The sequence below is a fragment of the Lactuca saligna genome, chromosome 9 (assembly GCF_052625555.1).
Source record: "Lactuca saligna cultivar CGN05327 chromosome 9, ASM5262555v1, whole genome shotgun sequence".
Classification (NCBI taxonomy): Eukaryota; Viridiplantae; Streptophyta; class Magnoliopsida; order Asterales; family Asteraceae; genus Lactuca; species Lactuca saligna.
This window is the reverse complement of record NC_136425.1, coordinates 167240151-167257276: the sequence shown is the minus strand read 5'-3', so window position 1 is coordinate 167257276 and position 17126 is coordinate 167240151. Positions and strand designations below refer to the sequence as shown.

Below are 17126 nucleotides of genomic sequence, written 5' to 3'. Positions count from 1 at the left end.
TGTAATTGAGAGAAAACTCATTTCAGATTCAGGAAAAACAATTTCTACATATGATGTTGCTACAAACATTGCTCAATATGGTGAATTGTCACCTTCAAAAACAACTCATATGTCTAATGGAGAAAAAGAAAAGGTGTATTTTGGAAGTGGTGTAGATATATCTCGAGCTAGTGTGCATACAAAGAAGGTGAGAGTTCATTAATGGTGTAGCTCTAGCTACTACCACTATATATATGTTGTGTGATAGTGGTCAAAGAAAGTCAATGGCTGGAAGTAAAAAGAAATTACGTCAAGTTTGAAGCTAGTAGAGTTGACTCAGTTGTGAGTTTTGTGCATGAAACTAGGGTGTAGAAAACTTTATTGAGTTACTAAATTGGAAAAATGATCTTTTTTGCTATATTATGTTCTTGTAGCTGTGTAAAAACTAAAAACTGGTGAGCCTTTACTATGTTTTTAGTTTTTGTGTACAAAAACTGAAACAAATTGTGTAACTGAATATTTTGAGACATGGAATCTATGCAAAGTGTTCTCTAAAAAGAAAAGTTTATAGTACCTGCGAATTTCGAACATCTCAAGGGCTATGCCTACAAACCAATTTGTTTACATCTTCAATCTAATAATTGAGAGGTTGTGGAATTTTTTTACAAGTGGACGAAGTAATATACATTTTGGTTGCAATTGGAAACAATAAACCGATAAAGGCATGTTAGGTTCAATATAATTTTTTTTTCTAATACTTCTACAGAAAATGTGGCTTAACCTTTGTGTAAACTTAGTAACTTAGTATAACATGTTTATACCCAATGACAAACTCATGACTACTAAGCAATTATAACACAACTACCATGGATGTTACTAAACAAATTAAATCTTTCTCTCTCTCTCTCTCATTAGCCTATTTTGTCTATGCCATGTTGATGGGACTACGAAAAATACATGTACATACGGAAAAGACAAAATTGCAAAATGGTTCATATGGTATGCATTTTTTTTAGGGTTTTAGTCCAAACCACGACTTTTTTGGATTGGTGGTCCTTTTGAGATAGTTTGCTTGTGATTACGGTTCTTTGATAAACTGAAAAGACTAAATTACCCTTATTATATATATTTTCCATTTTTTTTCCTATAAGTATTTATATTTAAAAAATAAAAGTAAGGGCCTACATACCTCTCTCTCTCTCTCTCTCTCTCTCTCTCTCTCTCTCTCTCTCTCTCTCTCTCTCTCTCTCTCTCTCGTTCATACCTCACAAGACCAACCTTCTTCTTCTTCTTCTTCTTCTTCTTCTTCTTCTTCTCTCTCTCTCTCTCTCTCTCTCTCTCTCTCTCTCTCTCTTGTTAATACCTCACCAAACCAACCTTCCCCTTCCTTCTTCTTCTTCACTTACAATCAAAAACCATCGTTGTTGGCCATCGGTGCAGCTCCCTCCGCCACTCCCCGTTGCCATGGTAAAAACCCACCATCACCGTGTTTATTTTGTCGAGTACAGGAGCCCCAAACATCCCCGACCCTTACTCCTACCTCCCTTCGTATCAATTTCTTACAGGTTAGTTTCTAAATGTTTCAATTTCTTGATTTTCATATAATAAAATAAATCTCAGATCTTGGTGTATGAATCTTGAAGGATTGTCTCCAGATACTGATTGATTGCAGAGTATGCTAACTCAACAACTGTAAATGAGGGGATAGAGGTATACAACTTTGGTTTAGTGCTATTAGAATTGGTAACCAGAAAAGAACCACAGGAAGGAGATGGGGATATGAATCTAGTGGAATGGACATGGAGGTATTTCAGCGAAGAGAACTCCATGGTTGAAGCTTTGGACCCAGAAATCAAGCAGGATATTAGTTTCATGGAAGAAATTACCTTAGTGTTCAAATAGGCTCATTTGCACAAGCTAATTCGGAAATTGATGCTACCCCCACAGCTGGTTTGAGTTCAATACACACACACTGAAAAATTAAAAGACACACTCACACTCGATTATGTTTTTTGGGTTTTGGATGAATCGGAGCAGTCTTTTATTTGGGAACGTGGTTTAATAATTTGGGCACCACAATTGGATGGGTAGAGAGTGCAGGTGAGGAATAAGAAGACAAAGAAGAATAGGTTGGGGAAGTGTGACAAAGAAGAATAGGTTGGGGAAGTGTATGCGAGAGAGAGAGAGAGAGAAAGAGAGAAATATGTGGGCCCCAAATTAGTTAATTATTTTATTTTTCATTTAAATTAAATAGAAAAGCATAAAAAATATCATAAAGGCAACATTTTAAATATGGGCAACATGACCACTTAGATTTAGACTATTAGATATGTCACTTAGATTTAGACTATTAGATATGGACAACATTTTAAATATGTCATCACATGTCATATCACCCATGGTGTTAAACATCAATTGACGAAATTGTGTTGAAATGTTATAACATGTTGAAGAAGAAGAAATAATGATCGGGTTGATTTTTCCCACTTAGGCATGTTGTCATGACTAGGGACGAGATTTAGAACCGGAACCGGAACCATTAAAACCGGAATATATAAAACTGGTTCCGGTTCTGAGTTTAAAAATTGGCTTTATCCGGGTTCCGGATAATCCGGGTTTGGGTCCATCGGGTTCGAGTAAACCGGGTCAAAAAACCGGAACGGTGTTTGGAACCGAAACCTCTTTTAAGGCCGGAACCAGTTTTTGTGAAACGTTTAAAGATGCATATCTCATTCGTTTCAACTCCGATTGACATGCGATTTTTTCAACATGTAGTTTAGAGTTTGTACATGATTTTAGACTATAAATTTGCCATTTTTAGTTTTTGTATTCATTGACTTACAGTCCCCTAAAGTCAAGATATCAAAGCTGGAAGTTTTTAGTTTTGTAGTTTTTTTGTATTCGATGAAAGTTTTAAAACATGCATATCTAATTCGTTTGAAGTCGGATTGATATGTGGTTTTTTTTCCAACTTGTAGTTTACAGTTTGTACATGAGTTGAGACTATAATTTTGTCATTTTTGGTTTAATATATAATGATTTACAGTCCTCCGAAGTCGAGATATCAAAACTGAAAATTTTTAACTTTTTAGTTATTTGCTTTTGTATTTTGTATTATGTAAAAATGTTAACACATACATATCCCATTCGTTTAAAGTCGGATTGACATGCGGTTTTTTCCAGAGTGTATTTTAAAGTTTGGATATGATTTTAGACTATAATTTTGTTAATTTTGGTTTCATATTCAATGGGATACAGTCCCAAAGTCGGGATATCAATATGAAAATTTTCAAAGTTCAACCCACCAAGTAGTAAGTAATTACCAAAAAATTTCAGTTTTTCCGGTTCTAAACTCACTTTATCTGGTTCCAACCTACCCACTTTGATGTTTCCAAGTTTTCCGGTTGTAGACTCACTTTACCATGTACCGTACCCGGAACTGGTCCTACATACCGGGCTGGTTTCCGGTTCTTCAAAATCTCATTAATTGGTTCCGGGTTTTTCGGATCCAGGTCCATCCGGTCGAATTTGGACCCACTTTCATCCCTAGTCATGACTAGGCCTGTCAAATCGGGCTGTCGTGTCGTGTTTTTGTCTGACACGACACGACACGACAAGGTTTTTTGTAACACGAACACGATACGACACGATCTCGTGTTTTTTTTCACTAACACGAAAACGAACCAATTAAAAAATGACAACACGACACGACACGACAAAGATAATATTACATAACTATTATTTTATTTAATTCATATTTAATCATATATAACACGATAAAAACGACAAACACGAAAACACGACAAATACATGCTCAATCGTGTCAATTTCGTGTGGATTTGCAAACACGAACACGACACGACACGACATCGTGTTTTTTAAACTTGACACGAACACGACACGAAAACGAATTCGAATTATGATTTCGTCCCGATTTCGTTTCGTATCGTGTATTTTTGTCGTGTCGTGTCATAAATTGACACCCCTAGTCATGACCATATCTTATAACATAACAGCTCTTAACATATGAAAACAGAAAGTGGGGAGTACCATAACTCCTACTGGTTTCGCCCATACCTACCACCCCTTTATGGGTTTCTCTTGTAAACAAAATATAAACCACGTGTTATGGAACAAAAAAGTAGAAAGGAGAAAGACACGTAAAACTAACTGTAAGACATTCAAGACGCAGGAGAACCATAACAATCAGCACGAATTCATGAATGCTGAATTACTGATAACTGATCATGGGGTTGTTCAATCAACAAATTCCCTCCACCCCCGTGTCAACAACCACATTTCTCTGTTAGTTTCCTGATCTTCTTTTACCATTTTCCTATTCTAAGTTTGATTGATTGCCATTAAATGAATCTTCCCTATTGCGGATCTTAATCATGAACTGAATGAATAAGAGCTCAGCAACTTGTGTTCGTTGTAATTCCCTTCTCTATTCTTTGAATCTCAACATTTTGAACTGTTTGATGAATTATCAAATCGCATTAGTAACTTGCTCTTTAGTATCGTATCAGTATATAGCTTCGATTTGAGTTTGAAATGAAAATTAGGGCTATCCTACCATGAAATCATTGTATTCAAGTTTCTCTGCTTCACTCACATTGCTATTTACGTATTCCTCCGTTGTTTCTTACTTCAGGTGTGTTTCATCTTAAATGGCGGCGATTCTGGACAATCTCAGCTTCTCAATCTCTTTTTCTCTTCAAAAACTTGATACTCATGAACGTAATTCCCCTAAAATTGAGAGGTTTCACAGGTTTCGTATTGAGATGCAGAAGAGAGAATCAAAATCCCCCATAAAAAGTGGCATCAATGGTAAACCTAACGGAAAGCCCCTAAACATGGATCGTATCCCAATAGCCATGGTTCCTATAACCGAAGCAATGAAAAAGATGACTGAATCTGAAAAACGAGCAGGGATACTTACCAGATTAACACAGATTGTTAATAGAGAGACCACTTCAGCCATTGAAGTTAAAAAACCTTCAATCGAAGGATCAAACATCTTGCCATCAGATGAAACCTTTAGCTGGGCAAATGAGAATTACAATCCAGTTCAAAGAACATTAGATCTATGTTCATTCGTTATTTCCCTCCATCTTCGTCTTCTACTCAACAACTCAAAATGGTCATACCCTAGAGGCTTCACAGAAATCAAACAGGTTTAACCTCACAAAACTCACCATTTAAACTTCAAAATCTCCTTTTATCAATCCAAACTTTGTACTCAGAAAACCAGAAGAAAAAAAACCGCATCATGGTTAAGAGAACGTGTGTTGCAACTTGGTCCAACTTTTATAAAGATTGGACAATTATCATCAACAAGATCCGATCTATTTCCACATGAAATCATACACGAACTTGCTAAGTTACAGGTATAAAACTATAAATAAAACTTCATCTCTTTTCATATCATATGATTCATATTCACATATTCATTTTTTTTTATGAAATGAAATCATACATTTCAGGACAAAGTTCCTGCCTTTTCATCAACAAAAGCAAAGTGTTTGATTGAGAGAGAATTAGGAGCTCCAGTTGATGAACTGTTCAAGGAGTTTGAAGATCAACCAATTGCAGCTGCTAGCTTAGGTCAGGTAAATTATGTTTCTATTACCTGTAAATTTAATATATGGAGTTTTGATGAAAGTTTTTTTTTTTTTTTTTTTTTTTTTTTTTTTCTTAAGGTACATAGGGCTATACTGCATAATGGAGAGAGGGTAGTTGTGAAAGTTCAAAGACCTGGTCTCAAGAAGCTTTTTGAGATTGATTTAAGTGAGTATGCATCTTAAAGAAACTATTATGGTTTTGTGTTTTACATTTTACAATTTTGCCCTTTGTTCTTCCAGGAGTTTTGAAGCTAATTGCGGAGTTTTTTCATAGAAATGAAATTCTTTGTGGTCTGACAAAGGACTGGATGGGGATCTATGAAGAATGTGAAAAGTAAGCATCCACTTATGTCTTTTAGTTATATATAGAGAGTAAATTACACAAATGGTCCCTCTAGTTTGATGAAAATAGCAGGTTCAGTCCAATTTCGATTTTTCTTTCATGATGGACTTTGGTCCTTCTCACTGATACAGTTGGGAATGAGGCATTAAGTCTTAGCAAATTGACCATTTTACCCTCATTGATTTGGTTTTTGTTTTTTGTTTTAAGTATAAGTAATAAGAATAATAGTTAAGTGAAATATATATAACGGTTTAAAAAGACAAAAGGAAGCACAAGTATGATCCATGTAAGAAAAAGTAAAATTGGACTGAACCTGTTATTTTCATGAAACCATAGGGACCAGTTCTGTAATTTAATATTTATTTGCAGGATTCTATACCAGGAGGTTGATTATGTAAATGAAGCCAAAAATGCTGAAAGATTCCGTCGGGATTTTCGTAATATCAAGTGGGTCCGTGTGCCTGTATGTAAATATTGATATTATAGTAAAATGACTATTTTACCCTTTATTGGTTTAGTTTTTGTTTGATGTTGTATCTTCATTCATATCTCATGTAGCAAGTTTTCTGGGATTATACTGCAATGAAGGTGCTTACATTGGAGTATGTTCCAGGTTTCAATCAGAACTCCATATAATATTTTTAGAAACAATTGAATTTTTACATTTTTTTTAATTATTATTATTGTTATTAAAGATTCTATAAATAAAAATAATTTATAATTATAAAATAGTATTTCGATTCCGTCAACATCAAAGAATGGAAAAACAAAACACATCAAGCCCAAACACTATGACAAATAAACATGTTTTTTTTTTTTTTTTTTTTTTTTTTTTTTTTTTAATTCTGTCATAATACTCAATTAAACACTTTCTTGTACATTTATAATTTCTTTTACAGGAATTAAGATTAATAATTTAGATGCGATAGATAAAAAGGGTTACAATCGATCTAGAATTTCTTCACGTGCAATTGAAGCATACTTAATTCAGGTTTCAAGAATCTTACATTTTATTTTTATATATCTACATTTTATTTTATTTTTTTAAATTGTCTATAATAATAATATACAGATATTGAAAACGGGTTTCTTTCATGCTGATCCTCATCCTGGAAATCTTGCTATTGATGTTGACGAATCATTAATTTATTACGATTTTGGGATGATGGGCGAGATTAAATCTTTAACAAGAGATAAAATATTCGATCTTTTTTATGCTGCTTACGAAAAAGATGAAAAAAAGGTATATATATATATATATATATATATATATATATATATATATATATATATATATATATATATATATATATATATAGGGTTAGGTTTATTTGAGACCACCTATATTTTGTGAGACCGTGAGACACATTTTTTTATTTTTTTTTATTTTTTTTAGTTAATTCATGTTCCGAAAATAATATTTAAAAAAAGAATTTTTTGATTTTTCCATTTATTTTTCATTTTAAAATTATTTTTAGAATATGTACAGTGTAATATTCTATTTAGAATATTTCACGTATTTTTCAAAAAAAATAGAATTTTTTTTTTATTTTTTTTTATTTTTTTAGTTAATTCAAGTTCCGAAAATAATATTTAAAAAAAGAATTTTTAGATTTTTCCATTTATTTTGCATTTTAAAATTATTTTTTAAAATATGTCAGTGTAATATTATATTTAGAATATTTCACGTATTTTTAAAAAAAAAAACGGATTTTTTTTTAATTTTTTTTATAGTTTTTAATATTTTTTTTAGTTAATTCAAGTTCCGAAAATAATATTTAAAAAAAGAATTTTTGGATTTTTCCATTTATTTTGATTTTAAAATTATTTTTAGATTTGGTCTCACGGTCTCACAAAATTAGAATGGTCTCAAATGAACCTGAACCTATATATATATATATATATATATATATATATATATATATATATATATATATATATATATATATATATATATATATATATATATATATATATAAAAGGTTAATTACATAAAAGTCCCTATATATCGTTTTTTTAAGAGTAAACCTAAATTTTATTTTATTTTTTCTAAAACAGTTACATTTTCCATTTGTTTTTCAATTTGACCCGTCCACTAATCCATATTTTAGATTTGACCCGTACTCAACATTATTATTTTTTTCTAAAAAAAAAACAGTTACATTTTAAAGATTATTTTTTAGAAAAAAAGGTTTAATTCGGAAAGAACCTAATATTAGGGACTTTTATATAATCAACCCTTTTTTTAAAATAGAAAATTTTAATATTTTCTATATTATTGACACTTAAATATCAATAATCATGAAGGTTATGAACAGTTTAATAAGTCTTGGAGCAATTCAACCCACTGGCGACATGTTAGCAGTATGTAATTCTTATTTTTCACTAAAAAATGTTTTAATTATCTTAAATTAAACCACTAACCATTTAATTATAGGTGAGGAGATCTGTAAAGTATTTTATGGAAAATTCAATAAATCAAATGCCAAATAAGCACACAAATTTAGCTGCAATAAGTGACGTAAGCACTTTATAAATAAATAAAAAAAAAAAAAAAAATGGCAATATATGATATGATCGATGAAAATGTTATTACTTTTGTAGGATTTATTTGCTATAGCAACAGATCAACCTTTTAGATTTCCAGCCACCTTCATCTTTGTAATGAGGGCATTTTCAACCCTTGAAGGTTGTATCTTTAACCAATTTATACCCCTTTTTTATAAACTAAAGTCGCCATAATGATGTAACTTTCAGGGATTGGTTATACACTTGATCCAAAATTTTCTTTCATCAAGATTGCTGCACCTTATGCACAGGTTATTTAAGATTATCTTAATTCTTAACTCTTATTTCTAGACCTATTTTTTTTATAATGAAGATGAGGGCATTAACGTCTTTTTGCCAAATTAAATACAGGAATTGTTGTACCTCAAACAAACACAACACACTGGAACACAACTTCTCCAAGAAATACAAAAACAAGCAGATAATGTAACACATTATTTACACCATTTGTTTTTATTAATAATTAATTCCACACTAAACTTACCTTTTTATTTTTATAAATTTGGAACAAATTTATAAATTTATCGAATATAACAAACACTTTCAGGCAAGATCATACACCATGTCAATGCCTTACAGAGTCCAACACATTGAAGACTTCATCAAACAAATTGAAACAGGAGACCTTAAACTTCATGTCAGAGTCCTAGAGGTAATTTTACCATTTTACCCCTCTTCCACATGAAACCCATAAAATTTAATCTTTTTCTTATTTGCATATCAGTCTGAAAGAGCAGCTCAAAAGGCAATAATATTGCAAATTGCAACCATGTATACAGCTATCTGGTGTATGCTTATTAATCTTGGTGTCATATTAACCATTCATGGCAACTTATTTTTAGCAAATGGATTATTTATTAGTTCAGGTGTTTCATTATCAGATTTTCTATTATTTTTTCAGTTTTTATTTTTTCAATTTAGTTACTGAAAATCTTTTATTCATTTTTCTACATGCAGGTTTTCTTCTAGTGTTGTTTCTTATGTCTATGCAAAGGGTAAAAATGCTAGATGATTTCAAAAAGATGATTTGACCAATGTTTACAGAATTTTTTTTAAAAAAAATAATAATAATAATCTTATTTTTATGTATAAGTACATTGCTATTTTTACCTACATCTGCTCAAAGCTTTTAATGCCCCGAAGTTTGTTTGACCTGAATAGAGTCAAATAGTCAACAAAAAAAAAGTCAAACCAAACGGTTTATTTTAATTTAATGTTTTCCATTAACATTACAAAAGAAAGAGTAATGTAATGTCTTACCTCAAGTTCCAAAGCTTTTTCATTTACAAAACTACCCCTTTCTCCGTTTCCCTTTCTGGGGTTCTTGATCTTTGAAAGTCAAAACACAAAGTCAACACAAAGAAACCCTTTTTAGTCATTTTATCACATTCCCATTTGGCTTCTTTCGGGTTCTTGATCTTTAGAAGTCAACAAGTCAAAACGTGAAGATAACACGAAACCCTTTTCGGTCATTTCACGACTCAACTCCTTAGCTTTCTCCAAATCCCCAATCTTGTAACAACACTCCACAAGAAGATTATAAAGAAAGCTATTTACCAAAACGCCCTTCTCCACCATTTCATTTAACAACCCACACGCGGTATCTAAATCTTTAAACTTGCATAAACCAATGATCATTGTACCATATGTGACATCATTCGGAATCAAACTTTTTTCCTTAATTTCATCAAACAAATCTTTGGCTCTCTCTTTATCACCAATCTTGAAAAAACCCTTCAATAAAACATTGTAAGTATGAATACTTGAAGAAAACCTGGTACCTTCTAGAAGTTTCCAAGCTTCTAGAACTTTTCCTTTCTTACACAAATTCAATACAATCAAGTTGCATAACGAAACATCAAGAGCAAAACCTTTGTTCTTAAACTCAACCAAAACCCTAGAAACCACTTCTAATTTTCCATATTTTATAAGTCCATCAAGAAAGATTTTATACGTATAAATGTCTGAAAAAACCTTTTTAGAAAGCATACATCTAAAAATCGAAAACGTGTCGATTAAATCACCATTTTTGCAATTTTCCTCCATTAAAACTTTATAAATTTCAATATTTGGGACTAACCCACGACCTATCATCGTGTAGAAATACTTATTAGCAATCTTTAATTCACTTAAATTGCAATACCCTTTAATAAAAGCTCCAAAAATACACGCATTTGGCTCCAAATCATTCTCAATCATTTCATCCATGAAAGATCTTGCTTCCACCATTTTCTTTTCTCTACAAAGACTCCCAATAACACTCGCGTAACAAAACACATTCGGTTTTTTCCCTTCTTCCTTCATCGCCTCAAAAACCCTAATCGTATTTTCATAATCATTTTCTTTTGATACATAACTTAAAAGAACCTCATACACCATGTCATCAATTTCAAGATTCTTCGCATCTTTCAAAAGCGTGTATGCCTTTTCAAGATCCCGAATGTGACACAATCCGATAATCAAAACCCCGTAAATTCTCGCATTTGGTTCAAAATCTACCCTTTTCATCTCCTCAAAAACCCTAAAAGCATCAACCATTTGTCTCTCTTTACAATACCCTTCAATCAACAAACTAAAAGTTCTAAAATCCGGTTTCACACCCATTTTATTCATCTCGTTCACTACTTCATTTGCTTTTTCCATCATATGCCCCTTGCATAAACCGTGAAGAATTGTATTATAAACAACCAAATTTGGGCCCACACAACTACCAATCATCTTATCTTTAACCCTCAACGCGGAGTCCACGTCACCAATTGACATAAACCCATTGACCAAAGCATTGTACATCACAAAATTCGGATCTAAACCCATGTCACTCATCTCTTTCAATATCATTTTTGCATCTTCAAATCTCTTCATTCTGCAATATCCATGGAGTAACGTATTATATATGAACACATTAGGTACTAATCCCTTATGAATCATATTTTTCTTGATTTCAATCGCTTCATTAATCCTCCCGGATTTACATAAACCATGAATGATCACGTTATATGTGACTAAACTAGGGTTACACCCTTTCTCCCTCATTTCAAGAAAAACCTTTTTTGCATCCTCAACATTTCCCACCATACAATGAGCTTTGATCATGTTAGTATACACATAAACATCTAAAGAACCGATTTTTTTCAATACAACTTCACAAACTTTCCAGAAAAGCTCTAGCTTCTTGACATTAATCAAGTCTTTTAGAAACGAACTGAAAAACAGAGGACTAGGGACAAAATTGTCATTTCGTAATAGGATCTCACCAGCTTCATCTAGTAAACCCTTTACCCTAAACCTATCAACAATCACTTCAAAAACCTTGGGATTTAAATTAGAATGAGAATCGAATTTCTCATTATAACAACTTACCAAAGAATCCCAAATTGAGATCGGAGATAAACCCGTCGTGATCATTGCGTCAATTACAAGACTAACGCATCCATACAAGTTAGAGTTGCATAAAGTAACGGCGAAAAGCGTCATCGTTTTGGAATTTGATTGAATGCCCGCCTGGTTTTCTCCAAGTAGAAGTTGGATGACGTGTGGGTTTAGTTTTCCGGGCACGTGTGAAACAGGTAGAGTGGATTCCCAGTTCTCTGATTGAAGAATGGATTTGATTTCAGTGAGTAAGCGATGATTCTGCTTGGTGGAAGTGGAAATGAGTGTAGAAGATGAAGATATGGATCTTTTGATGGCATTTTGATGAACACTCGACGAATATTTGGGGTTTTTCAGAAGGATTTTCCGCATTATGGTTGTGTATATATGAACTGATGATTATTGGTTGGGTGAATTGAAAGCGATAGCGTTCAATCGTAAGCTGAATAGAAAAAGTTTACAGATTCCCATGGTCTTTAGCACTGAGTGAATGGAAAATTGACATTGAATTAGGGCAATTGTTCATGGAGATTTGCGGGTGTTGGGAACGACGGCGGAAATGCTGCAATGTCACTCATTGAGACTGAGTTTCCGGTTAACTTTGGGCTTGGCCCATGGGCTAACGGCATTATTTCTATAAACATAGTTTTTAGAAACTTTCTTAGTTTCTTATTACATATTTTTCTAAAGGATTGAATACATTGTTCTAATTTTTATTAATATGAATTATATAATTATAAAATATTTATTTTGTAATAGTTTCTTATATAATTCTTCAGTTTTTATGAATAGATTTTTTATACTTTGTTTTTTATGTTTGTTTTCTAATGTTTATTATATTACGTTATAACCCGTGGAAACCATGATTACAAAATAAATTAAGTTTTCATAGAAAAATTAATAATTACTAATAAATTATTTTAAATACATTATATATATATATATATATATATATATATATATATATATATATATATATATATATATATTAGTTATATAAAATTATAATCATTGATTTAAATGAATATGTGAAATATATTTTGAAGATAAAGGTGCATGAATTGTTTTTTATGTAATTAATTATAATTACAAAATTTAGTATCCATAAATTTAGTTATATATGTGAATTGAAGAATGAGTATAATGACACTTAGCAAAATATTAATTAGGAAAAATAAAATATTGACAAGTGACATATTGTTAATTAATAGGTCTAAATAAATAACACGTGACAAAAACATCACGCAATATTTGTATTAGAATACAAGAGATCTTCATCAAGTTAAGTTTTTTTATAGGGCACACGAACCTTGGTTATATATAGGGATGAAAATTTCACCCAACCAGGTGGGGAACACAGTTGACTCGCCCCAAACGGGGACGGGTATTCCCTGCAAAAACGGGTACCGTGTATGGGGCCGGGAATCCCCATTATGCTAAAACTGGGGATGGGGACGGGGCCGGATATAACAATCCCTAATCCGCCCCGCCCCTGTTTTGATGACTATATATATAATGGGGCCGACGATCCTTATTATGAAAACCGGGGGATATGGCCGGGGCCGGGTATATATCGACCATTTTTTGAATTTGAATTAGGTCCACTAAAATGAATCGATATATATATATATATATATATATATGTATATATATATATATATATATATATATATATATATATATATATATATATATATATATATATATATACCATTTATTGAATTTGAATTAGGTCTACTAAAATGAATTGATTTATATTAGAATTAAACCATGAGAGAGAGAGTCTGTATATCAAATTATGTTTCCAATTCAAAGAGTTCGTCAATCGTCACTTCGTTTAATGATTGTATACAAAATCATCACTTTTCGTTGCTTGTTAAACTTTATGATTGATGTAAACAGAATCTAATTATGACATTTGGTTTTAATCGCTTATTAAACTTGGTTTTTGTTTTGTATAAGTTAGAGTTTATTATATTGATAGATTGAGGATGGGCTATGAACGGGCTGGGGAAAAGCCCAAAATACAAAGGGGAAAGAATTTGATTCCCCGCATCCATCGGGGATGAGGATGGGGACAATATTAGACACTCGGGGATGGGGATAGGGATGGTCAACCCCACCCCAAACTCACCCCATTTACATCCCTAGTTATATATAAATGTTGCCGGTTTAGGGTAATTAAGTTTTTGTCTCTATATTATCGAATACTTATAGGAATTGTCTTATTTAATTGGAAAATCATAGAAATAATGTGTATAATAAAGATATAGAAATGACCCTAATTAGTAAGGAATTTACATAAATAATCCTTACCTAATAGCATTTTATAGAAATTGTCTACATGTTTTATAAAATTACAAAAATAGTCCATATGTTTTAGAAAAGTACATAGATGGTCCCTATTTAATTGAAAATTTATACAAATGGTCTATATGTCTCATAAAATTACAGAAGTTGCCACGGACAAGAAAAATACATAAATAGATCATATGTAACAAATCATTACAAAAATGATGTAAAAATTATATGATCGACAAATTCGTCACAACACACGGCCATCCTACCAGTTTAGTAAATTGAAGTCTTTAAAATTTTTGTAAGGAATATATAGATGTAAGATTTAAGTTCAAAATCCTTTCAGTATGGTGGACGGGTGAACAACTCATACACATTATGTTATAACTTATAATAATATTTTGTTAGTATGTAGTTATAAAAGGAAAATATAAAAAAAGGCAGCTTGAAATTAGTTGGCCATTTACAAGATCCATGAAATCCAATAAAAAGTTTTGTAGGAAACACTTTAAAAGGAATTGAATTTTTTATATTCATGGATAACTTTTAAGAGCTATTTAATTGTATTTTACTTTTTTATCTTCTGTATAATTACTTATTGACAACTTTGATCGTATTTTCTTTGTCTTATTTTTCTTTTTGTCATTGTTAAATAGGGATGAGCATGAGTCGATTTGGATCGGTTTTCGGCTAAAACCAAACCAAACTATAAAAATTCGTTTTTTCGGTTTTTAAACCCATATGGGTTCGATTTTTGTATGGTTCGGTTTTTCGGTTTTCCGGGTTGGGTTTATGGGTTTTTGGTTTTAAACTATGGATTTATGAGCTCCTGTTTTTTTTTTCTAGTTTTTGGTTTCAAACCCGGTGAAAGTATGTTGCAATAAATAGTATTGTATCTACTTTAAATATACTAAAATAAATAGTACGGATTCTAGTATTCTAAAAACATAAAAGTGTTCAAAAGATCAAAACTTAACACCATTAAGAGTTTGTTGAAAATAAACATAAAGTAATAAAGGGATAAAATTGAAAGTCTAAAACTAAATTAAAGTTTAAAACGTAATAAATAATATATATGTGGATTGGTTCGGTTTTTATGGGCGGTTTTATACATCAAAACTGAACAAAACCGTTATTTTTCAGTTTTTGTAAAATTCAAATTTAAACCGTCGGTTATTGCTTTGGTTTCGGTTTTTCGGTTTTCGGTTCAGTTTTTGCTCATCCTTGTTGTTAAGTGTTAACATATATTCTAAAATTTTAAATTAACAATTCATTTTCTCTCTATTATTTATCAAATCAAATATTTTAAATAAAACAATAAAAGCAATATATAATCACAAAGTTGGCGAAATTTTAATAAAAGTAAATAGCGGTATACAAATTATAGCATGTTGAATTATTTTATTAATTGAAATTTTATAATAGTTCTTGTTGAAACTAAATAGATGTATTAAAAAGGATACTTCAAGATGCTCCGACTTGAAGTATACGGTTGGTGAACAATGATACTCCAACCATCATTAGGTTCATTAATAAACTAGTTTAAGACATTGTGTGTACCACTATACCTAATCAATTAATTTGTTTTACTATTATATCATATATAGTTGTTAAAAGTCGACAACCTGCAAACTTTATTTCATGTATGTAGGTATATAATACGCTTGTATTTGTGTGAGTATTATGAGCATGTTCATTATGTATGTATGTACACATAACATTTGGATTTCAGAATTTGGGGTCAAGATTATGTTTTGGGATGGTTTGAGAAGGTTTCTTTTATTATGGTGATTAATTAGTTGTTAGATCATTGAGGATAAAATCAAAGTGGGTTGATAATAAATCCGGATAATCATGTAGTTCATTTTTATTAAAGTGTATTTGACCTTATGTCTTGCAAAAGACAAATAATTCCACAGGATCATCCAAAACTACACTTTTTTTGTCAAAGACATTATCTATTATTAGAATTATTATTAGAATGTTATTTAAAAGATATCCAAATAAAATATTATATATATATATATATATATATATATATATATATATATATATATATATATATATATATATATATATATATATATATATATATATATATATAATACTTCGGGTATGAACTAATTAGAGGGTTATTGTATGAATATAGGTGTTCAAATGAATTCATCTTTGCTCTCATTTGTAATATTATCCGATTGTTGTTCCAGGTGAGCTATATTAACTCTTTTATTATGTTGGCTATGTTATTAGGGTTAGAGTTCTTGACCCAAACCTTTTGGGGGAAAATGGTCAATTATTAGTCAACCATGAGAAGCCTCTTTGAGGAAATTCATTTGTGCCAACTACTCACAAAACAAAGTGATAAGTTTTTATATTACAATATTTGGGAAGCAACATTATATGATTATATGACTATGTTTTATGTGTTATGTGTGTTAATGTTATATGATTATGTTTTATGTGTTATGTGTTATGTGTTATGTGTGTTAATGTGTACATATGATCAATATAATGGGAGAGTATTGTGTATACTCACTAAGTATTTCACTTACAATTGTTTATTAATCTTTTTTAGGACCCTTCGAGGTAGACAGGCGAAAAAACCTAACGTGATTGCAGTCGACATTCGCATTCTCAAGGGTTTTTGGTTATATTATTATCAAGATATTTTGATAAGTAATATGTGAGTATGACTTCCGTATTTTTGTTATGAAACATTTTAGTAACTTGGATAACGTGTTTTGAACTTTTTAATGAAACGATGTTTTAATATTTTTGGTATCAACAATACTTTCTTTTACAAACGAATTTTATAGTTAAAATTTAAAAGTTACAGTTTAAAATATAATCTTTTCCAAGGGGTTTGTTTTTACTAATTGATTTAAATACCAAAGGTTATGCCCTTTTTAACTCACCTCGCACTGTTGAAATCATACTGGAAGTCT

The 17126-nt window shown here is 31.0% G+C and overlaps 2 protein-coding genes across 6 annotated transcripts; one reads left to right on the top strand and one right to left on the bottom strand.

Annotated features, from left to right (window-relative positions):
- The first annotated feature begins 4044 nt into the window (after positions 1 to 4044).
- LOC145018223 (protein ACTIVITY OF BC1 COMPLEX KINASE 7, chloroplastic-like) lies at positions 4045 to 9592 on the top strand. 5 transcript variants are annotated; one of them, XM_078976122.1, is made up of 18 exons: positions 4045 to 4413; positions 4634 to 5156; positions 5226 to 5369; positions 5466 to 5591; positions 5682 to 5769; positions 5844 to 5937; positions 6316 to 6409; positions 6505 to 6559; positions 6846 to 6937; positions 7019 to 7189; positions 8254 to 8310; positions 8384 to 8467; positions 8551 to 8635; positions 8704 to 8765; positions 8866 to 8940; positions 9062 to 9166; positions 9239 to 9380; positions 9472 to 9567. In XM_078976122.1, the coding sequence occupies exons 2-18, from the start codon at positions 4650 to 4652 to the stop codon at positions 9543 to 9545; spliced, it is 2055 nt and encodes a 684-aa protein (XP_078832248.1). In that variant the 5' UTR covers positions 4045 to 4413; positions 4634 to 4649; the 3' UTR covers positions 9546 to 9567. The 5 variants fall into 5 exon arrangements, with proteins under 5 accessions (XP_078832248.1, XP_078832249.1, XP_078832250.1 ...); XM_078976123.1 differs by lacking the exon at positions 7019 to 7189; XM_078976124.1 differs by lacking the exon at positions 9239 to 9380 and having other exon boundaries at positions 4046 to 4413; positions 9472 to 9592.
- LOC145018222 (uncharacterized) lies at positions 9509 to 12465 on the bottom strand. The gene is made up of 2 exons (XM_078976121.1): positions 9775 to 12465; positions 9509 to 9667 (listed from the first exon to the last, which is right to left on the bottom strand). The coding sequence occupies exon 1, from the start codon at positions 12253 to 12255 to the stop codon at positions 9898 to 9900; it is 2358 nt and encodes a 785-aa protein (XP_078832247.1). The 5' UTR covers positions 12256 to 12465; the 3' UTR covers positions 9509 to 9667; positions 9775 to 9897.
- Positions 12466 to 17126: the final 4661 nt, after the last annotated feature.

Excerpts from the sequence above, each read along its gene's own strand:
- LOC145018223 (XM_078976122.1), top strand. The coding sequence starts at position 4,650 with ATGGCGGCGATTCTGGACAATCTCAGCTTCTCAATCTCTTTTTCTCTT. Across the intron at positions 8,468-8,550 it reads ATTTAGCTGCAATAAGTGAC|GATTTATTTGCTATAGCAAC; the intron begins GTAAGCACTTTA and ends TTACTTTTGTAG. Across the intron at positions 8,766-8,865 it reads TTGCTGCACCTTATGCACAG|GAATTGTTGTACCTCAAACA; the intron begins GTTATTTAAGAT and ends AATTAAATACAG.
- LOC145018222 (XM_078976121.1), bottom strand. The coding sequence starts at position 12,255 with ATGCGGAAAATCCTTCTGAAAAACCCCAAATATTCGTCGAGTGTTCAT.